General features: G+C 32.7%; 1 protein-coding gene and 5 non-coding genes across 6 annotated transcripts; 2 read left to right on the top strand and 4 right to left on the bottom strand.

The window, feature by feature from the left end:
* Positions 1-54: 54 nt before the first annotated feature.
* Positions 55-130, bottom strand: Phum_PHUM581570. Its single transcript, XR_009833552.1, has one exon. It is a non-coding gene; the product is annotated as a microRNA, putative (microRNA).
* Positions 131-260: 130 nt separating this feature from the next.
* Phum_PHUM581560 lies at positions 261-341 on the bottom strand. Its single transcript, XR_009833551.1, has one exon. It is a non-coding gene; the product is annotated as a microRNA, putative (microRNA).
* Positions 342-1,127: 786 nt separating this feature from the next.
* Phum_PHUM581550 lies at positions 1,128-1,210 on the top strand. Its single transcript, XR_009833550.1, has one exon. It is a non-coding gene; the product is annotated as a microRNA, putative (microRNA).
* A 101-nt stretch (positions 1,211-1,311) lies between these two features.
* On the top strand, positions 1,312-1,394 carry Phum_PHUM581540. Its single transcript, XR_009833549.1, has one exon. It is a non-coding gene; the product is annotated as a microRNA, putative (microRNA).
* Positions 1,395-1,559: 165 nt separating this feature from the next.
* On the bottom strand, positions 1,560-1,653 carry Phum_PHUM581530. The gene has a single exon (XR_009833548.1). It is a non-coding gene; the product is annotated as a microRNA, putative (microRNA).
* A 172-nt stretch (positions 1,654-1,825) lies between these two features.
* Phum_PHUM581520 (uncharacterized protein) lies at positions 1,826-3,942 on the bottom strand (the record flags this gene model as incomplete). The annotated part of the gene is made up of 4 exons (XM_002432316.1): positions 1,826-1,984; positions 3,015-3,151; positions 3,281-3,374; positions 3,901-3,942. 4 exons carry the CDS (start codon positions 3,940-3,942, stop codon positions 1,826-1,828), a joined length of 432 nt encoding a protein of 143 aa, XP_002432361.1.
* Between the last annotated feature and the right edge of the window lie 20,136 nt (positions 3,943-24,078).

Below are 24,078 nucleotides of genomic sequence, written 5' to 3'. Positions count from 1 at the left end.
ATAAAGTTATGTAAAAAAAAAAAAAAAAAAAATTTCCTCGGATTTTATAGCAGAGACCCACTCATCAAAGCTGGCTGTGATATGATAAATCAAATGAATACAACATATACCAACCACTTTGTGAGCGGAGCAACAGCTAAAAAAACAATTTTCCCTCCTCCCCTTCCCCTTTCCCTCCCCTCATATATATATTTAACTCTCATATCATTCGAAATTTCGATGGGAAAAAACAAGAAAAACCAAAAGATGAATTGAAGATTTATTTCCCCGTCCCGCTCATCAAAGCTGGCTGTGATATGAATTCAACATACCCCAGCCACTTTGTGAGTGGCAGAGGAAAAACTTTAGACAGTTTTCTTCTCTTGTCAGTGTTTATTCTTCCTCGTCACTAAAAGGGAAAAAACCCGGAAAACCCGGAAAAACCAAAAAAATTTTCTTCTCACTTGTTGTTTCGTCAAATTATTTAACGATTGTCGACAAACCGAAAACCCGACTTGTCAAATATGGCTGTGATATGAAAATTCATAAAACATAAATCACAACCGATTTGACGGGTGGATCTCCGATTCATATTCTTTTCTTTTTCTTCTTTTTGTTTACAAAGCACCAACAGCAGCAGCAGCAGCACCAACAACAGCAACAACAACAACAATAAGAAAAAAAAACAATAGACGAAATTTAAAACACAAAAAAAATGATATTTCTTCCCTTTTCAAAAGAGAGAGATAGAAAGAGATAGAAGAAAAAATGGCGATTATTATAAATAAAATTTTTGAAAAGAAACAACAAATTCACAAAAAAATAAAAAATCGACATAATTAATCACCGTGTATTAAATTTAAAATAATGATGAAAATCAATTATAATAACCGCTTTTCCTTATCGATAAGGAAAATTCAAAAAAAAAAAAAAAAACATGAAAATATCTGCTGACACGTTCATCAATTCAAACAACACCCCGCGTAGTTTTAAGAATTATTATTATTTAAAAATCCCTCATCATCACCCGATATCCCTACTACCCCTCTGAACGCTTCGTCACGTGGGTATAAATAACCCTTTTCGACGGAAAATAACAAAAAATATTATTATTATTATTATCTCCTCCTAGTAAGGTTTTTTTTTCCGACAACTCCGAGGTCATCAAAGTGGCTGTGATATGAATTCAAAGACGCCACATTTCACATACACTTTGTGACCCGAGAATTGCCTTCTCTCCTTCTTCCTCTTCCTCTTCTTTCCTTTTTTTCCAAATTCGATGAATCGAACATTCTTTTCTTTTCTCTTCTTTCTTTTTAATCGATGCTTTCGAACAACGTTCTGCTCATCAAAGCTGGCTGTGATAGAATTACAATATTTATCTATTACAGTCAACTGTAATGAAAGAATTTTGCTCTTGTCGATTTTGATTTTGATTGAGAAGAAAAGGATGAAAAAAAAAATTTGAATGTGACAGAGACAAAGAGTGAGAGAGATAGAGAGAGAATCACGAAGATGAATTAATAACAACAACAACAACAACAACTCACCCGCAAAGAAAACGTTCCGCAAGTGGCATCACGGTTACTTCTTCATGAAAGACAAGGTAGTGAGAGGTAAAAATGACACGTGAACCAACATCTCACTACCCATGTCTTTCAAAAAGTTGAAACCAACATCGAAACAAAAGAAAACAAAACAAACAAACCAAATTTTTTTTTAAATATTTTAATTCTCTCCCCCGGCTCGATTACTTGGTCATCGGTACCTCTTACCAACTACTACTACCTCTTCTCCTTCTTCTACTCTTTAATCTCGTTTAGAAAAAAAAAAAAAAAAAAAAAAGTCATCTTATTCTTATGATACTTACGGCAACCGTGCTCGCAAATCCATCTTCCTTACATATTTTCACGATGGATGGACAAACTTTTTCCGTTATAACTTCCTGATCCAAAAGTTTTTCTTTTATGAACACCAACAGGGAGACTTCGCATGATTTTCTAACCTGAAAAAAAAAAAAAAATGTCTTCTCACAACAAACAACAAACAACAAACGAACAAACCGACCAAATTTAACATAAAAATTTATCTTTCCGTCTTTTTTTTTTTTTGTAACGTTTAAAAAAGGGCAAACATATGTGTGCATATACATACATACATATATTTATTTAGAGGAAAAAACATTTAGAAAAAAAAAAACATAAAAAGGTCATCTTGTACAAACATCAAAACTCGTATTAATAAAAATTATTTAACCAATTTAAAAAGAGAGAGAGAGAGAGAGAGGGAGAGAGAGGGAGAGGGGGGAAACAAAAAGGACTCATGTCTCTTGTTTTCATGCTCTCCTACTTTTACTATACCCTACCATGTGCTATCACCACGACCATTCCTCCACCACCACCATTTCTAAAACGTTCTTGTACTTATAATACGATCTGAAATACTCGTGTGGCTCGATTTCCCGCCTTCCCTTCCTCTCCTTCCCTCCTCCTCCCCTCGCCCTTCCCACCTACCCTTTACGAGTCATTAACGATGAAATTGACCGATCCGTGTCCGAACAATTAACATGTGTTGTAAATCATTCAATAAAAAAACAATTTAAAAAAATATTATTTATTAATCAATAAAAATAAAACCATTTTAAAAAAAAAAAAAAACGGTTGACCGCATCGAACACCACGAATCGGTTTAACCAACCGTCAGCAACCAACTCATGCACAAACAAACAAACAAACAAACAAACAATGTCAACCCGACGACGACGACGATGATGATGATGATATTTTTTCAAAAATTTAAAAGAAAAAAAAAAAAAAATTGTGCAGGAAGTTGCAGCATGTGGGAAGGCAGGCAGGCATTGCCCGCATTTCTTTCTCTCTTTCGTTGGTTTTTTTTTTTTGTCGGATTTGGGGTTGGGATTTCCATTCGAATGAATGATGCTTTCGACAACAGTCCGACAAGTTTACACAGGATTTTGTCGCACGTACGTCAACGTTATAATGAAGAATAATTATAATTAATTATAACTAACTAACCTCTTCGTTCTTATCGTTTAGGCAAGATAAAATCAAAGGCCACAACCGAGTGTTTACGTGTTCCGATTGATTTTCACCGGCGCAAAGTAATGCCAACCTTGGTAATTTTCTCATGAGCAGTACTCTCGTCGTAAAATCTAAAACGACAACAACAAGAGAAAATTTTTAAAAAAAATCAAAATCAAAATAATTTCAATTTGTCAGAGAGAGAGAGAGAGAGAGAGAGAGAGAGAGAGAGAGAGAGAGAGAGAGGTAGTAGTAGTTACCTGGATGCTTTGACATTTTGTCCAATACGGCTTGTATCCGGCTTAGGTGTTGCGGCGAATTTAAAGCTTTTTGAAACAAATCCTCGAGATTGAGCTGAATGAGAACGCTGAAACAGAAACAACAACCACAAAAATAAATAAATAACTAAATAAATAAATAAATAAAATAAATAAATAAATTATAAAATATTTTTAAAATTAAAAACAAATTGTTTATCAACGTGAACTTGAACGGGAAACCAAAATGCGCGCCTTTTTATCAACTTTTTCTGTTTTGTTATTATCCGTTTATTTTTTTTATTTTTTTTTTTACGAAAGAAAAATCAAGGCATCAAATAACAATGAAACCTGATTTGGAAAAGTGAGAGAGGAAGAAAGAGAGAGAGAAAATAAAATAAGATAGCCATTTGAGGAAAATTAACGTAAATGACGACGACTATCATCATAATAATAATAGTAACGATAAGAGAAATGTAAAAATGACAACGGCACATAACGCATTAAAAACAAAACGAAAACAAAACAAACAAACAAACAAACAAACAAGAAACAAACCACGTGGCTAAAAAAAAAAAAAAAAAAAATCCGGTGCGAATATATTTCTGCTAACGAGTTAATACTTGTATATTCATCATACGTTCAATAAGACAAACATTTCTCATTGGTCGTTTCCATCTCCGCCTATTGCATAATTTAACAAATCAACAACTCGCAATTTCTATATATATATATATATATTGTTGTTTATAGCTCCCCGCGAAATTGTAACCGATGAGTTTTTACTATGCGCAATCATCAATTTCGCCATTTTGAAATTTTCCCGAAACGAATTTTTAACGCAAAAAAAAAAAAAATAAATCGAGCATTTTTATGAACTTGATTCAATATTCAAATTTAAATTGTATAAAAAATAAAATAAAAAAAATAAAAACAAAAAAAAATTTTCCTACTCATTACACACAACCTCTAACGATTTTGTTCACCCGTTCATTCATTCATTTGAACGACGTTCGTGAACGAGAACGTTCGAAAGAGAGAGAGAGAGACAGAGAAAGAGAGAGAGAGCGTGCAATGGAAAAAATAAAAAAAGGTTTCATTAAATCCTTCTTATAACTTTTATGTCCAAAACCAAATTTTTTTTTTTTTTAAAGGTTTGATTTGACGAAATTATCGAAAAAAGAGAGAGAGAGAAAGAGAGAGAGAGAGAGAGAGAGAGAAACAAGGCATTGTTTTTTTTTTTCCACGTGTAAATGTATTTCTCCATCAAATGCAAAAATTGTAAATTTAAAGAATCAACAGGTGGCAATTTTTTTTTTTTTTCTTTTATTTTCTCCTTTTCCTCTTTTCCTCTTTCTCTCTCTCTTTCTCCTTTCTACACACAGTCTCTTTCTATTACATCCCTCGCGAGAATATTAAACTTGGGCTCAAGTAACTACACAAAGCACACAACGTTCGGACATTTTTTCTCTCTCTCTCTCTCTCACCTCACAATTAATCAACAACATTTTCGAGAAAAAAAAAAAAATTTCCCGGACATTTTACGACGAATGTGAAAATCCACATCGATAAAACAAAAATGCAATAAAATACACGGGGGGTCCAGAGGGGGGGGGCTTTTACCACTTCGTTTCACCTACGAATACACCCTCTAAAAAAACTCGATACGCCAAAAACATGCACGTGCAAATTTAATAACATTATTATTTTTTTAATTGCTCATGCGAACGTTGCAACAACAAATGATAATGCAAACAATCAAACAAACAAACAAACAAATCGTCGTTTACCCATTTTTGGTTGTTCGCGACAAAACGATTCAAACACAAAATGTTTTTTTCTATTTGCGCCTACTTAAAAGGAAAACAAAGTAAAAAAGGAAAAATTAAATAAATAACTAAATCATTCAAAGGTTAATTATTATTTTACACGTCCAATTAGTAACTCGCTTCTCTCATTAATAGGAGAGAGAGAAAGAGAGAGAGAGAGAGAGAGAGAGAGAGAGAGAGAGAAGGCAAAAAAAATCACCATGGCAATAACAATAATGATAATAATAATGATGATGATGATGATAATTCGGTAAAATTAATTAAATGATTTACCTTTTTTTTATATATATATATATTTTGTAACAGTCGCAGCATTAGATTCTCCGACTATTATTTATGACCTTTGAACTCGTTTTTTTTTTTTTTTTTTACTTTGTTTTTCCATTAGAGTTAAACATTGTTAGTTTAATCAATCATTTACTTAAATATTACCCTTAACAAAAAAATTTTTTTTTTTTTTTTTTTTTGGCAGAATTAATGTTGACTTGTAAACGTGAAATTTCGAGAAAATGGTGGTAAATGAGGGGGGAGGGAAGGGAGAAAGAAAAGAAGAGAAAAACCAAAAACGAAACGACACCAAATGTTTTTTTTTTTTTTTTTTTTTTTTTGTAAACGAGAGAAAACTTTCATTTGAAAATAGAGAAAATCGTTTTACAAATGATTATGCCAAAAGAGTGAGAGAGAGAGAGAGAGAGGGATGGAAAGGGGAGAAGAGGAAGGGGAAAGGGAAGGGGGAATAAAACGAATAAATGACCATTTGAGAAAATAAAAGAACCGAATTTATTTTCTTTCCGTGATGTTTTTACCCGATTACAAGAAACTACCAAACTTTTTTTTTTTTTTTTTTACTTTTTTTCGACTCTCGCTCACGGTTAAAAATCAATACGCATAAATAAATAAAAAAATAGGGAATAAATCACCAGAGAAAGAGAGAGAGAGAGAGAGAGTGAGACAGAGAGATTTAAACTTCAGTTTTAAAAAAAAATAACCAAACAAACACACACATACGACATGGCGAACCTTAGAGACCTGACACATATCTCATGTAGTAGAGGAGAGAATCGTAAGGTGGGAAAGGTAAGAAAATCATAGAGGAAGAAAACGGAAGAGGAAGGAGGGGAAGTCGGGGGGGAGGAAGAGGGGCACAATAACAAAGAAGACCGCAAAGATATGAATGGAATGCCATTTACCCTCCGGGTGGTAACAGAACTCAAGAGGAGTTAACTCACACACACACACAAGAATGCAGTTTTGCCTCGAGGTTATTTTCGACATAATTTAATTTTCTATTTCCCTGTAAAAACGAAAACAACAACAACAACTTATTATCGTTTTCTTTCTTTTTTCTTTCTTTTTTTTTTTTTTTAAACAATTTACCAATTAATTATCAAACCATTTTTCGTTTTCGTTTTGTTTTTTCTAGTACCTTCTTTTACCGGTTCGTTAAAAAAAAAAGAAAAAAGAAAAAAGAAAATTTATTATAATAGTGAAATCTTCTTTTAAACCCAAAGTCATCGCTATAGGCCTACGATACCTTCCATCGTTTTTCTCAGGGCTGCCAACCCTTTAATTCTTTTTTTTTTTTTTTTTAAAAATTCGCTTAAAACTTCTTATTAATAAAAAAACTCTCTCGCGCTTGAATGCTTTTCTTTATTTACTTTTTCGTGTTTTTTATTTAAATAAAAAAAAAAAAAAAAAACACGAAAAAGTAATAAAAAACACTCAACTTCACATTCTCATATCGCTTTTAAAAAAAAAAAAAAAATGGCTACGATGAATGAATTCTGCGCGTAATATACACAACACACGACGACGACGACGACGACGTTGTTGTTGTTGTTTGTTTGTTTGTTTGTTTACGCTCAACAATCTCAAGACGATGATCCATTCAATTCAAATCTAAAATATATATATATATATATGTATATATATATCGTCTTTAACCGATTCTCGATCGGTCTTGTTCGTTCTGTGCGAGTTCACAGGAAAGGTGACTGAACGTATAGACCTAAACAGGTGCAGCTTAAGGTCAACGCCTTTCACTCTTACGACGACGACGACGTGGAATTACGTACACACATATTTTGTCATAATCAAGTTCACGATTATGTGCGATGATGATGATGATGACATTGTTGACATACAGTCAGTGTATGCGGCGCATATGCCAAAAAAAAAATTTCTTTTACAACGGATTCACACAACGAATGATTAAAAAAAAAAAAAAAAAAAAAAATAGAAAATTACGGGGAAGGAAGAAGAGGGAAGATGAGGAGGAGGAAGTGGGGGGAAACTATCACCGTATTAAATATTTTTTAAATGAATGAAAAACATTGATTTTGAAAAGCTTTCGCATGCAAACATTTTTTTTTTTTTTTTTAAATTGATTTTTTTCGATACGTTACGAATCTCGGAGTTGAAAAAGAAGAAAGAAAGAAAGAATAATCTTAACGATAATAAGAGAGAGAGAGAGAGAGAGAGAGAAAAAGAAAAACAATTCTCGTAACGAAATAGGAAATACGAATCTCAGGAATTTCACGTCTACGAACAACAACAACAACCACAACAAAAACCTGGAAAGTCAATATTTATATATATATAAAAAAAAATGGCTAATTTATTTCATCGCGAGTAATAAGAAACCAAAAAAAAAAAAAATCGTTTGCTCTCTTATTTGCGCTCTTTTTTCTCTTAATAGTTCGTTATTTTTCTTCATTGCTACCAAGAATTAACAACTGACTCATTTTTTTTCTTTTTAAAAAGATGGTGAATCGAAAAACGCGAACTCCCATACCGACGAATCAATCAATCAATCAATCAATTTACTTCCAGCAAATAACAGAAAAGAAAAAAAAGAAAACAATGGATCGTTCTACTTCTCCTACTCCCTCCCTCCAAATTTTTATTTTAAAACGGTACAAAATTCCATCGACTGACTGTATTATTACCAAAAGGTAAAAACGCACGCACCACACGCACACACGCACTCAAAGAGGGGGAAAGGGGAGGGGAAAAACACAAAAGCACAATTCTTTGTGTGTATTCGTCGTCAACGAAGCTACGGTCACGTTTTCTTCGAAGGACTTTAACATTCAATCGACGTTTTTTTTTTTTTTTTTTTTTTTTTTTTTTTTGCCGACTTGGGAAACCTAATAGGTAGGTATGAAAAAATGGCATTTTTGTTTTTGAAATCTTTCACGACGCCTACTTTGCAGTCAATTTGATCTGTCTGGAAAAGAAAATCCTTTGTTCACAAATTTGTGAATATATTATATTATTATAAATAAATAAATAAAAATTCATCATTTTCTTTTCCGATGATTCAACGGAAAAGGGGACACAAGGGGGAAGGTTTTTTGGGATGAAGTGGGAATAAAGAAACACATCATACTGGAAAATTTCGTACGAAAAAAAATCCTTTGACGAACCTTCGCGAACGAAATCAACAAAATCAATAAACAGAGTCCGAAAAAATTATCATCATCATCATTATTATTCATATCGAAAAGGAAAAAAAAAAAAAAAAAAAAAAAAAAGAAAATCGTGATTTTACACTTTTCAACATAATAAATGCATTATAAATTTAAAATTTAAAATAAAACTTTAAAGAAAAAAAGAGAAAAAAAAGAAAAATGGAGGATACAATAAGTTTTCATGGCCGTTTCAAAAGATTGGCACGAAAGCAAAATTTTTTTTTTTTTTTTTTTTCGCACAAAATAACTAATTCAACAGGCAGCAGCTGCCTGCCAGTAATTTTTTTTTCTCTCTCTCACTCCCCCTCCCCCTTCATTTAAAATCAAATTTATTTGCAAACTCTTTCATTTATAATTAAAAAGAGAAATAAAATTCACATGGAAAATTTTTAATTGGAAAATAATAATAATAATAATAACAACACGGATGAGGCTTCGCGGATTTGTATTAAACGTTTCTTAACAAAAACTCGATTGATGACGACGATGGTGGGGGTGGTGGTGACGTAATAAGATTTAATAATAAAAAAAAAAAAAAAATAATCGAGCGAACGTATTTTCTTGGTGCACATCCGCTCACGCACACGCAACTCAACCATTTCAAGATTTGAAAATAGAAATTGTGACCTACCGCCACGTGAGCGTTAGTTAAATGAATGATTGATTGATTGATTGACTGACTGATGATGACTCAAAAACAAAATCTGCAAATTCTTTACGAAAATCGCGAGCAAGGTCACAATGACGACTCTCGGCGAGCGAAAGTGAAAGTAAACGAGAGAAAACTCGGTGAGAGGGAGGGAGGAGGAGGAAAGAGGGCAAAGGTCAGAGAGACGACGAAAAGGAACAGGCTACGGAAATCTAATTAAAGGTTCATCATTCAGCATGGCAAACGTCCAAACGAATACAAGAATGATTTTGTTTCTTTTTGTTTAAAAAAAGGAAAAAATTTCAAATTAATAACGAGTTACTGTTAAGTCACATCGATTTGTTACAAATCGATTAAAGATGGAGGAGGAGGAGGAGGATGAAGGGGGGAAAAAAAGTGAAAAGTGTTCGACTATGAATGGATGAATGAATGAATGAATGAATGAATACTATCGAGAGTGAATAGCAAGCAAATAAATGAGTTTTCGAAATAAAAAAAAAAAAGACCTTGTCGCCGCGCTTTGGCAAATCTATTTTTATTACGCGTCTTCGATTAAACGAGACATTCACCACAATCATCATCATCATCATCGCAAAGTCGTGAACTTGATTCACGTATCGATTCGGATTTTTTCTTTCTTCTCCAGAATACTCCAAAAAAAAATATTTAAAAAATTCCAGCCCTTCTTGGAAACATTTTCATTTCCTTTTTTTAAAAATTTTATTAAGTTGTACGTAATTTAATTGTCGGCTTTAATAATAATAATAATCGAGACTATTTTTGTTTTCTCCCTCTCCCTCTCACTCTCTCCCTTTTTCCGTTTCACTCATTCATTAAACTATTTTTTTTTTTTTTTTTTTTTTTTGTTTCTTCGGTGGCGGTAAACGTGGATGTCTACGAGTTTAATGACCCGAGGAGGAAGGGGAGGGGAGGGGAGTTCCTTCCAGCCCCCACACGTCCATTGAAATTTCTTTAGTTTCCGCTTGGAACGCAACTGCTGCGTTTAACGCGCACTCACACACATACACACACACTCGTAAAAAAACAACAACAAATCAATCCACTCCCGTTTTATTTTTTATTATTTTTCCTATTCTTTTTAATCCCAGAATCCAAAGTCAGGAGGAGGATGAGGATGAGGATGAGGACCACTTGAAAATCCAATCATCATCAACTCTCTCTCTTTCTCTCTCTCTCTCTCTCTCAATTCGATTTCCTACACGCACGACGAACAAATTCATTAACAATCAATAGAGAAGAGAAAAACCTTATGCACTTTATGAATTTTTTTTTTCTCTTTCGATTATTATTATTATTATTTTGTAAAGAATGAACCCCCCTCGGGAACATACGCGCACAAAGCAAACCCATTCACCGTTTTGTCCGTGTTCCGCCGAATCGGGAGGGAGGGGAAAAAAAAAATAATAATGATGATGAAATTTTCAATTTCAATTATTCACTTCTGTAAATGTATGACATTATTATTATTATTATTTACCACGAAAATGTGTCGGGCGGGAACCGCGAGCAGCGCTTTCGATTTCTTGCAATTAAAATAAAAAAGAGAGAGAGAGAGAGAGAGAGAGAGAAAGGCGGCGGTGGTGGTAATGACTCGGATAAAAATAGTTTAGAGTTTAATCACCTTAATCAACAAATATAACTTCCTGTCTACATATTTTTTATGTCCCGTTAAAAGCAAAGAGCTAGCAGCTCACAGACATTTTTTTAGACTACTAGTCTAGACTGTACCAACATTTTTTCCTGAAAGTAAAACCGCGGATTTGTGCTGTGCTGTGCTATATGCTATGCTGTGCTGTGTTGTGCTAAGTCACGTGAGAGTTTTTCCGTACTTTTCCTTTCTTTTTTCTTTTCATCGTTCCTCTCTCTCTCTCTCTCTCTTTCGCTCTCTTTCTCACTCCTTTTCTTTTCCTCTCCTCCTTTTAAACATTCCACGATTGCATTCCATCAATTTTCATTCTACGTAAAAAAAAATTAAACGTTTTTTTTTTCTTTCTTCCCCTTTGCAAATTTCTTCTCTTAGTTTTCCAGTTAGAGTTTTCCAATTTCGTGAAAAATTTCTTACGTGACCTTGAAAAAAGAAAAAACATGGCTCCTCCGGAGCTTTTCTTTTTATATTCCTCGTGGGCGCGTCCTCGATATTATTAAAATTAACACAACAAATGTAATTATTGATTTTTTTTTCTTCTTTTCCCCCGCCCCCCCCTCGGCATTGTCACGGCTTTTATTATTATTATTATTTTCTACTTAGATTTTCGCGTACATTTATCGACGACCGAAGAAGTAAAGAGAAAGAGAGTATAAAAAAATTAAAAAAAAATAAAGAGAAAAAAATAAAGTCACGAAAAAAAAAAAAAAAGTTTCGAACAAAAAAAAAAAAAAAAGGCGAAAAAAAGTCAAGTTAAATTTTCAAAAAAATTTCCCAAACTTTTCATCCCAGTTTTTTTTTTTTTTTAAAAAAAGAAAATCTCTCAATCGAGATTTTCGATTATCAAAAAAAAAACTGGAGCATTCATTTTGTCGTGAATTAAAACTTTTCTATTTAAAAAAAAAAAAAAAAAAAAAAAAAAGATAAAAAAAATTTTTTTGACTTTTTTTTTTTGGGGGGGGGGGAAGAGAGAGAGAGAAAAGATGAAACTTGGTCGGTTAATAGTTCGACAGTCACGACTTTTTTTTTTTTTTTCTTATTTGTTGATTGAATATTTAAAAAAAACATGCGGGGGTGGAAAAAAAATACAGAAATGAAAAGAGATGGATAGATGGATAGATAGATAGAGAGAGAAAGAGAGAGAGAGAGACCAACGATTGAAAACACGTGAAATTAAATCTCAACGATTCAGTGACGAATTAAAAAAAAAAAAAAAAAAAAAAAAACTTCTTTACGATTACCGACACGGGGAAAAATTTCAACACGTGGTGACGACCAACAAACGAACAAACAAAACAAACGACTTTCCACACAAATTTTCCAAAAAAAAAAAAAAATCCAAATTCCGCTCAAGAAAGCTTTTCCAAGTCGTGCATTTGCAATTGTAACTGAAAACCCTTAATTAATGAGAGAAAAATCTCTCGAGACTCCATTTTTCGCGCGTAACTTAAACTAAACGCGATCAATTCTCTCTCCACGAAAGATAAGATCTTTTTTTTTTTTTTTTTTTTTATGAGAACTTGTCTTGGTTTTCGTCTGGTTCAAGAAAGAAAAGAAAAAGAAAAGAAAAGAAAAGGAGGGGAAAAAAAGCACGATACGAAGCAAAAGGTTAATTTACACACGTGACGGTGGAGGTGGGGAGGACGAAGAGAGAACCCTTGAACCCGGCAGATGACAAAAATTTTATTCACCTTTTAAAGAGAGAGAGAGAGAGAGAGAGAGAGAGAGAGAGAGAGAGTGAGAGGAAAAATACGATAAAACAAAGAGGGAAAAGGAAAAAGGACAAAAAAAAAAAAAAAGAAGGAAAAAATTATTGGTTTGCGTGCGAGGCTTAAGGAAGAACGAAGACGACGACGACGACGACGACGTGAATGAAGGAGAGGAAGAATGCGGTTGAAGGTCTGCAGATGGTCATAACTATAAATGCGTTGAGCTATTTCCGGTTGAATTTTGTTATTCGGAATGGCATTCGTTGAAAGGGAAAAAAAAAAAAAAAAAAAAAAAAATTAAACGCGCCATACACAAGCACGCACGCACGCGCACGCACACGCACACACAAACATTTGGCTATGACAAATTTTCAAATTTTACCACACCAAAAAAAAAAAAAAAATCAAATGAATCCAAACAAACAAAAAAAAATCGTCTCGAAAAATGAAAATCCCTCCTTCCCCTCCTCATCCTCCTCCTCCTCCGACTCTATCTAGCAGACGAAACTAACCGGATATACTACTATAATACATGCTTGGCTATACCCGTGGGGAGAAATAAATTTTTTTTCTTCTTCTTCCCCTCTCTTATTCTCATTCTTCTTCTTCTTCTTCCCCTTCATCTTTTTTTTTTCAACTTGAAATCATTCAAGTTTAAAGGAAAGAGAAGACGATCGGCCTCCTTATTATAACCATAATAATAATAATAATTTTAAACCTAAGAATAAATAAACCTCGTGCATAGATAAAAATTAAACAAATATTGAATATTTTTGTTTTCACATAGAGCCGTGTATATAGGCTCCGGCAGGCAAACGGTAAACACGGTATATCACACACACAGGAAGAGAGAGAGAGAGAGAGAGAGAGAGAGAGAGAGAGAGAGCGACAGGAACTTGCCATAGAAATTAATGAGGGCACACAAACTGTTTACTGCGACTTGATTAAATATTTCTCAGGCTACGACGACGACGACGACGACGACAAATATTACGTATTCGTACATAAAACTTTTTAAAATTTCGTGTTTACAAAAAAAAAAAAAAAAAAAAACTGCCTAAATAAAAAATAAATAAATAAATTTGTTTAACGAATCCACTACCATACCACCATCATCACACCTCTATGACGTTTTAATAAAAAGAAATGGAAAAAATGTGATTACAACAACAACAACAACAACAACAACGACAACGACAACATAAATAAAAACTCATTTCCTTTTTTTTTTTAATTTTCGTCTGCCAAGACGACGACGACATCAACAACAACAACAACCAGCGACGACTTCCGAATCATTCACGCATTCCGGGTAACATTGTTTGCTTGTGTGCGAAGAGTGCACGTGCACTCATATATATGTACATTTAACAAGACAACAAACTCGCGACAAAACGCCTCAATGCTATTTACAACAAAAACTCATTTATTCCGAGTTTTTAAATACGACAACAACAACAACAACCACACAAATAATTAAGTCGACTAATATTAATAATAATAAAATAAATAATAAAAATATTTTTAAAAAAAAAATTGGTTGTCGCCCAAGGTTGGGGAGGGGGGAACACACACACAAACAAACAAACAAACAAACACACGCACACGTACACACACACACACACACACACACACACAAACAAACAAACAAACAAACACACGCACACGTACACACACACACACACACACACACACACAAACAAACACACGCACACGTACACACACACACACACACAAACAAACACACGCACACGTACACACACACACACACACACATACGACGACGACGTTTCTTCTTACCTTTTCGCCGGAAACACATTTCACCAAAAAAAAATTCTTTCCGTTTGTTGTAGTAGATGGATAATCCGACATTTTGTTCAAAAAAAAAATTTCTAATAGAGAAATTAAATATATATATATATACGCGACACAATATAATTTTCAAACTTTTTCACTATTTTTTTCCTTTTTTTTCTTTTTCATTTTCATTTTCGTTTGGGAAAATAAATTCTCTCTCTCTCTCTCACTTTTCCTTGGCGGAGAGCGAGAGTGAGAGCGAGTAAGCGAGTGAGTGAGAGAGAGAGCGGAAAAATCAAAATATGAAAATCAAAAAAAAAAAAAAAAAAAAATAGTGATAGTGATGATGAATTAATCACATTGTGTGTGTTTCTCTCTCGTTTAAAAAAAAAAAAAAAAAAAAAAAAAAAAATCAATACTACGCAATTCCACAACAAAACGTTTCACGTCGCACGCCCAAACCACCCATTCCGAGAGAGGCCACCATCTTGAAATCATTCCACACAGGAAATCATCACATTAAAGCATGTTTTTTTTTTTTTTTTACATCGAACATGAGGCACCCTTTTATTATCCAATTTATCGATCGGAAAACACATCTTTTTTTTTTTTTTTTTTAAAAACGTGTTTTCACGTTCGTACTCGCGCATCAACGACATTTTTTCTTTTTCATTTCCATTTCCATCGCCGACATTTTATTATTTTATATTTACAATTAAAAAACACAGACACAGACACACACACATTTGATTCATGAGTTAAAGTTTATCGTTTTACATCCCGACGATACAAACATGTTAACACTCTCGAAGTTTCAACTTGAATGGAGGATAGATCGAAACCGAAGTTCAACGATCGCACGCGGAAACGACCGACGTCAAACGACGACGTTTCGATTCGTTTTTTTTTTTTTTTTTTTTTCGAAAAAAAAAAAAAAAAGTTAAAACTGGAAATCTCTGGAATTCGAATAATTTTTTTTTTTTCATTTCCCCCCCCCCAAACGCAACTTTTAATTTCATTATTATTAATATTTTTCGTCAATTTTTTTAACCGAAAAACAAACAGTCGAATGGAATCGAACACGATCGGATTTTTAAAAAAAAAAAAATCCGTTAATCCTTTGTAAAAACAACAACAACAATAATAATAATAATAATACTATCGTAATTAAAAGTTAATTATGGCGTTTTTTCTTTTCTTTTCTTGAGGCAAACAAATAAACATTTTGAAAAAAGAAAAGGAAAAGAGAAAAAAAATTAAACTAAATAAGAAGCCAATAATTTGGCCCTTGCCCGACGAACTTGACGGATTATCTTTATCAAGGTTAAGGCCTCGTGGATGAAATAAACTATTTTTTTCGAATAGTCAACGATAGAGACAGAGAACGTGCGTGCGTTCGTGCGTGCGAGAGAGAGAGAGAGCATAATAAAAAAAAAATAAAAATGGGGGGGAAATCGAATGAAAAAGAAAGAGATAGATAGACGAAAAGAAAGACAGAAACAAACAAACAAACAAACAAACAACCGCATTCAACGGCCATTTTCAATGACGAAACACACACATAAATACTTTGAATTCTCTCTTATTTCAAAAAAGAAAAAAATTCGAATCGTAAGAAGAACATACTCGTAAATGCATTTCACTAACAAAATAAGTTCTTTTTATAATTAAATAGAGGAAAAATTTCATTCCGCCATCGTCGATTTTGGCGGGTTTTTTTCTTTTTTTTTTTTTTTACTTCCAATGAAAACGAAGATAAACGAGCAAGTTTAGTAAAACGAAAAAGTTTATCGTAAAAAAAATATACACGAGAAGGGAAACGTAACGTGAAAAGAAATCTTTTTAAAAAAAAAAAAATTTCAAATTACGCGTCGGAACAAGTCGAGAGGAGAACTCCTCGTAGTGTTAGTTCCGCGTATTCCAAACTTAACTAACTAACTAACTATACGTTCGAAATTATTCTCCAAGTCACGATGACACATTGGAAATTTTTCAAATTTTTTACTGTACCGTTTTTTCAAGGCACGTTTATTTATTAATACTCCTATACTACCTCGTGGTTGGTTCGTCGAAACGATTGATAGAGAGAGAGAGAAAACTAAAGAAAACCATTTCATATACTACCAAATCTACCAATAAAGCTACCATCAAAGGTACTCTTGCAACGTTCACGAATGAATCATTTAATTCCTTTCGCGTGAACAGTATGGAAAGGCACAACCTCTCATACGAAAATGAACCTGACGAAATTTTATATATATATATATATATATATAAAATACGGCAAAAGATAGATGGAAGGTGTAAAAAAGGGTCTTCTGATATACAAGGCCAACCGAACCCCGAGGGCGTAACACACAAAAATTTTTTTTTTTTCGAACCAAGAATTTTATTAATGGAACAGACCCTAATTCCAGGAAATACGTCGCTAGTTTAAAGAATATAAAAAAAAAAAAAAAAAAAAAAAGTAGGACCGTTTTTTTTTTTCCAAAAACCCCTGTTTAACTTACGACCGAAATCAATATTCACTTTACCTGAAAAAAAAAAAAAAAAAAAAAAAAAAAAAAAACTAGGGAAAAAAAGATGTGTGTGTATGTGTGTTGTACACACACACACACACATATTTTTTTTCTTTTTTATAGTTTCCAGTTTTTACCGTCATAAGCTAACACCTGATACGTTAAACCGCCCACTCCCACCACCCCACCCCCACGCCACCAGTTTCGAGGAGGAACCATTTTCAAAAAGAAAAAAATTCGGGGTGACATATATATAAAAAAATTTTTTTTTTTCTGCGAATGGAAAAACAATTCGCAGAAGGAACAATTTTATAATAATAACTATCCATTCGATTTAAAACACGTCAAAATCGTTTGTCGTGTCACTAGATTTCGGGAAATTTCGTTATTCGACTTATACAAACTCAAGTTTTTTTTTTTTTTTGTCCAAAAATCTCAAATCAATTTCCCCCCCCCCCACACCATCACCACCATCCCATTTCCTTTTCTTTTTTTTAATCCATCGGGACTTGGGGGGAAAGAGGGAAGAGAAAGACAGAGAGGGGAAGAGTGGAGGGGGAAAAGCAACGCTACGAATTACATAAGTTTTAAAAAAAAATTTCAATATTTTCATCTCGAATGTGTAAATCCAACGTTGTCAACTTTTTATTTTATTTACGATACGGGGATGGATGGCCGTGAAGAACAAACTCACCGTTAAATGAATGAATTGAATGAATTGAATGAATGAATGAATGAATGACATCTTTTATGCCGTTGAACTCAATGAATTTAATTTTTTTTTTTTTTTTTTGTATATACACATATTACATAATGAAATATTTATATTGTAAAACGACAGAAATAAAATAAATAATGATAATAATAATAAATTCCATTCGATAATAACAACAGGACAAGGAGGAAAAAAGAAGAAGAAGAACAACGACAACAACAACAGCCAAAATAACACAAACGAGGCGTCGTTATTATTATCAATATGCGACCTACGCGTTAAGCAAAAAAAAAAAAAAAAAAAAAAAAAAAACGTTAAAATTTTTCTAAAATCAACTTTTACCCCCCCCCCCTTTACACCCTTCCCCCACTCTCACCACCCCCACACACTTCATCCAATTATCGATTTTCATTTACTTTTTTGACGTCATCAATTATTATTACCGGTAATTTATTTTTTTTTCCACCGTAACGAAACGCGACCGACGAACGCCATCGCAATAATAATAATAATAATAAAATACGTTCGTGTACTTGTTCTCTTTTTAAATTCGACATTATGTGAACGACAGAGACGTCACATCAACACGATACAAAACATTTTAAAAATAATAATAATAATAATAATAAAATGGTACTTTCACACGCCGCGACACACACACACACACAAACCTTCGAATTTCAAATTAATTGACCGCCTATATATATAAGAAAAATTTATTTTATCTCGTTTTCGAAGCGTTATAAACTCTTTTTTTTTCTCCTCTTTTTTATTACACCAGGGGACTCTTGAAAAGAAAAAAAAAAAAAAGGAAAGTGGCGCTTAAACTTAAAAATAAAAAGAATACAAAAAAAGGCTCCTGAAATCTTCCCGTGCTATGGGTTTGAAAAAGCCTGAGGGCCACACATTTAAGAGAGAGAGAGAGAGAGAGAGAGAGAGAGAGAGGGAGAATCGAAACCGTTTCATATCTCAAGATGTTGATAAGGATAGGATAGGATGGATATCTTTCTCCTTATTCTCTCTCTCATCTCTTATTTTTTTTCTTTTCCCCTCGCCCCCTAAATAAAAAAAAACCGAAAATAAATAACGCACGCACGCACGCACGCATATGCACGCACACACGCACACAACCGGTCGGTTTATATTTTCACTTCACTGTATAATATTATAAAGCCGACATAAAATAAATAGCCTTTGGTATACAAATATGAAAATTACATTATTCACTTACTAGATATCTCTCATCTTCGCTCATTCATAATAAGACGTGTTTTTCTCTTTTTTTTTTTTTTTTTTTTTTTTTTTTTTTTTATTACAGTGAAAGATCGTTGTTGTTGTTGTTGTTATTATTATTATTATTACTTATTTTTTTTCTTCAGGTACGTCGACTCTATTTTTTTTTTTTTTTTTTTTTTTTTTTGATACAACCTCAGATTCACGCAAACCCGATTTAAATATTTTTCCTTTTTATGAGAGAAACATCATGTAATCGAACGAAATCTTTGTATTCCCCCGTCCCCCCCTCTTTCCCATCCTAAACCCCTCACACACCCTAGTAGACACTTGGATTTAAAATAAAATAAAAAAATGTTGCGACAAAAAAATTCACGTTCTCATAAGATCTTCAAAAAAAAAAAAAAAAAAAAAAATTCTCATCACAAAGATGGCGCGAATCATTCAGAGAGGACTCAAGCTTGGGTTTTTTTTTTTTTTTTTTTTCTGGCATGAAAACACATAAACTACAACAATAATTTACTACACATTTTCGCCATATGTTCTCTATTAAGGAAGAAAAAGAGAGAGAGAGAGAGAGAGGGAGAGGGAAAAAAATCCACTTTCAAACAAGATCCACGTAGAGAGAGAGAGAGAGAGAGAGAGAAAAAAAATTTTTTTTTTCTCACAACTTCCCACAACTTCCAACAGAATGATTCGAAATTTTGAACGCCATAATTTTTTTTTTTTTTTTTTGTCAACATCCATTCCAGATTTGGACCTGATTTTACGAATGACGACATCGAAATTTGGAAAAAAATCAATCACATCATCAAATTTGACGGATCTTTCTTTGAAATTTTTGGAAACGAAACTCTCGCGTGAGAACCATCTCGAATAAACTTCGATGATCGAATCGATACCAAAATACGACTATCGACACCAAATTAAAAATCGAACGAGGGAAATATTAATAATAATAATAATAAACCAAAAAAAAAAAGAGAAAAAAAAAAATTTTAATAGGTGGAAAAAAAAAGAGAAGGAGAGAGAGAGAGAGAAAAAAAAGGTCACATATAACAACAACAACACCAAAATAATAAAAATTTCCAAGAAATCCATAAGAAAAAAAAATACCTGGAAACCAAAAAAAAAACAAAATGGGCAATGAAATTCTTTTATGAAAACGAAAACGAGAAAAAAAAAAAAAAAATTGGCGCCATTAATTGAACATTCCAAATATTAAAAAAAATTTTTTTTTTTTTTAAAAACCATTTTAAAAGAAAATCTCAACCGCTATTACTACTACTATTACTACTACGTGTGTGTGAGTATTTACGTGCGCATGCGCGAGCAAATAAGCATTATCATTATCATTATTATCATTCATTGATGCCATATTAATTTTCCCAACTATTATTTACATATTCATACCACTTTATTCTTAGTTTTTCCCGCTAAACACTGCTTTTGCAGATTTGTCATATGATGACGTCATTATCATTTCCGATTTCGTACCGAAAAAAAAAATGAAAAAGAATTTTAAAAATGTTTGGCAAACCCTCCCCGATAATGACTCCCCCCCAAAGTTATGAAAACTTTAAAAACAACAACAACAACAACAATGGAATTCATTTTATTAACAGGTTCCGAGAACTCAAAAACTGCCTGCCGTGACCTTACAAACGATACCATTATCATTATCATTTTCTCTCTCTCTCCCCCCCCTCTCTTTCTCTCTCTCTCTCTCTCACACACACACTAAAACTCTTGAGGGCAAAAAAAAAAAAAAAAAGGCGGAAAGGTAAAATAACGCAAATTCTTTCGAAATAAAAAATCATTATTTAATCTTAAAACGCGTACTCATCGTAGCCTTCCCTATACCTACTCACTGGATACCTCTATTGTTCCTTTATGCGACACACAAATTAATAACAAAACGAAGAAGAAGAAAAAGAAGAAAAGAAAAAGGAACCTTCACAAACTGCAAGAACATAACATGTTAAAAATAAAAATAAAAAAAAGAGGGAAAAAAAGAGAGATTAAAAATCATAAATCACGACACGCAAGATCTTTTTCATTTTTTTTTTTTTTTTTTTTTTTCAAAGTTGGTAGTAGTGTTTCTTTTTTTTTTTTTCTCAAAAATTTTTGTGTCGAGCCCCTCGGGTGGTCAAAGGGTGAAAACGAAGCAAAGCAAATAATAATAATAATAATAATAAAAGTAAAAATGGTTGTTTTCACCTTTAAATCAATCTTTTCAAATACTCAAATTTTCAAGAATCGTTTCACGTGACACCAACAAACAAACAACGACAAGAAAAAAAAAAAAAAAAATTAGGATGACCATTGGAGTGATTTATTTTCGTGAGAGAGAGAGAGAGAGAGAAAATTCGGAAAAAATTTTAAAACATTTTTTTTATTTTTCCCGCCTTAGAGAATCGATAACATTTTTCCGATCGATGTCCCGTTTTGTAATTACAACAACACAACACGACAACGCACTTTTTTTTTGGCAGACACTTCAAATTTGGCACAAATCAAAAAGGGTCAAATAATCAATCAATCAATCAATCAATCAATCTGTCTTCCTCGAACACCAACCACCACCAATTCCAATTTTTATCACTTTTGTATAAAAAGTTTTTAAAAAAGTTGTTTTAATTTCCCCTCCCTCACCCCTCACCCCTTTCTTCCTTTCTCCCATCTTCCTCTTCACCGCAAATTTTCACACTTTCCCATTCTTTTTCTTTCTCACAAAACAACGCAGTTGAAAAAAAAAAAACAAACAGAAAAGAGAGAGAGATACAGAGAGAGAGAGAGAGAGAGAAAACAAAAAAATTCGTTCGTTCGTTTGTTTGTTTGTTAGCACTGGAATTAAGTTGGCTAATGATTTATTAATGTTGTGTTTGTCTAACGTCACTTCTCAAGTATTTACGGTATAAAAAAAAAAAACAAAAAAAAAGATGATGATGATGCTGCGGTTGAAAAAAAAGACTATACAAAAATTACGTTTCGAGATTTTTTTTCATATTTAAAAAAAAAAAAAAAAAAAGAGAAGAGTGAGAGACAGAGAGAGGACTTAATTCAGTGCATCCAACTTTGTAAAAAAAAAAAAAAAAAAAAATTAAAAATTCAAGATGAGGATTTATCCGGCCACCGCGACGACGCGGCATTTGCCACACCGCAAACAATTACGTCTTAATTTATTATTAAGATTTATTATAAAAAATTATTACGGGGGTTTAATAATTTACTTCATTTTTTTTCATCAATTTAAATCATAATTTTTTTTTTTTACCGAGAGCGGGGGGCAGGAGGCGGGGGGGGCGGTGGACATTTTATTTCTTTTCCTTTCCGTAAAAAAAAAACTTTAAATAAGAAGACTATTATATGACGAACGAATAATTTAAACAAAACTTTTGCAAAATTAATACAAAAAAAAAAAAAAAAAAAAAAATTTACATGTATTCTCATCATCAACCATTCTTACACATTTCGACTCACCAACCCTGAAGGGAGGGGGTGGAGGAAGGGGGAAGAACAAAAACAAAAAAACAAAATACAACGTTTAAATATTCAAAATGCTTTTTCCGAAGCAAAAAGGATGATTTTAAGGGGGGGGGCGCGCGAAACGGGTGGGTAAACAAAAAAAAAAAAAAAAAAAAAAAATCTACTGAACAAAAACACCTCGTTCTCCCCTTTTTCCTCTACCCTCCCATACCCTGCCCCTTACCCCTTACCCAAGAGGAGAAAGCTTCTAGAAAACACCGAACGAATATAAAACTGAATCTTTTAATACCGCGCGACTTAAACGACTTAATTTTAATGGTATATTTTTTGACGTATGGCAGGTTCGTGAGAAGAAAACCTTGAATTTTTTCCCTCCCCCCCTACCCGTTCGGTTTTCTTTAAAAAATTTCTTACGGCCCCCGCTCCCGATTTTCCGCATTTGTTTTTTCCCTCTTCCTTCCCTCCTTCCTTCCTTCACATCATAAAATTTCATATATTTATGAAAATGACGTTTCGCACTTTGCAACATGAGAAAAACGCTAAAAACGTGCCGGTAAAAAATTAATATCACGAAAAAAAAAAAGAATAAAGAAGTATAGTAAGAAGTAAAAGAAGACATGGCGGCGTTGAAGAAAAAAAAAAGGCAACCTTGTTATGAAAACAAAACGAATAATAATAATAATGATAAAAAGGAATCAAAAAATCCTTAATTTAAATCTTAAAAAAAAAAACAAAACAAAAAAAGGATAACTTAATGAGAGAGAGAGAGAGAGAGAGAGAGAGAGAGTGAGAGGAGCGGGAAAACAAAAATGATTTCGGACATAATAACCTGAAATTTTTTTCCTTTTTCTTTTTGACGTCATTAATTTTAAATTTCGAGTTTCTCTCTACTGACTAAAACTTTTTATTACCACTTCCGTGAAAGTTTTTCTCTTTTCCCTCCAACTCATCGTCGCGGTCCCTCCCCGAGAAATCCTGTCCTTCAAAAATACACTCCTCCATTTTCTTTTTTGACTCCTCATAATTAATACAAAAGGCGAAAATTTCTTTTTCTCTGTCTCACTCTCTCACTCACTCTCCCTCTCCCTTCCCCTTTCCATTTTACGCATGGTTTATCCGGTATAATTCACAAAAAAAAAACGGCATTTTTAAATAATATTAATAATGATTATTATGATAATGATAATAATTCTTCCTTTTCCTTATTTAACGTTAAAAATTTAATTTTTTTTTTAGAAAAATACGTCAGTAAGAAAACTATCCCCCTCCCCCCCCCTTTTTTTTTTACTTTTAATAATTTTAATAATAAGAATAATAATAATAATAATAATAAAGTTTTCCCTCCAAAGTACATAAATTTAATCGATAAAAAAAAAAAAGAAGAGAAGAGAAAAAAAAACTTGATTTCACGGAATAGCCAATCAGAAAAAAACAAATTTTTATCTTTCATTCTCATTGGCTACGAGATTAATGATATCTCGAGGCGGTTTTTTTTTTTTTTTTTTTTTTTTTTTTATTCTCGTCGGTACCAATAAAAATTTTATAGATTACACAAAGTTTAAAAAAAAAAAAAAAAAACAGTATAGTAACACGTGTCGAAGATAGAAAAATTAATGGCATCCATTTTGTTTTTTTTGTAAAATTGGCGCCATTTTATTAATTCATTAATAAGTAAAGAAAAAATCATCGTGAATTACTCATGTTTCCCACGTGTAATTTTCA

This window comes from Pediculus humanus, genomic scaffold, assembly GCF_000006295.1.
Source record: "Pediculus humanus corporis 1103172108309 genomic scaffold, whole genome shotgun sequence".
NCBI lineage: Eukaryota > Metazoa > Arthropoda > Insecta > Psocodea > Pediculidae > Pediculus > Pediculus humanus.
Note: the sequence above shows the minus strand (reverse complement) of the source record. Positions and strands in the feature narration are given on the sequence as shown.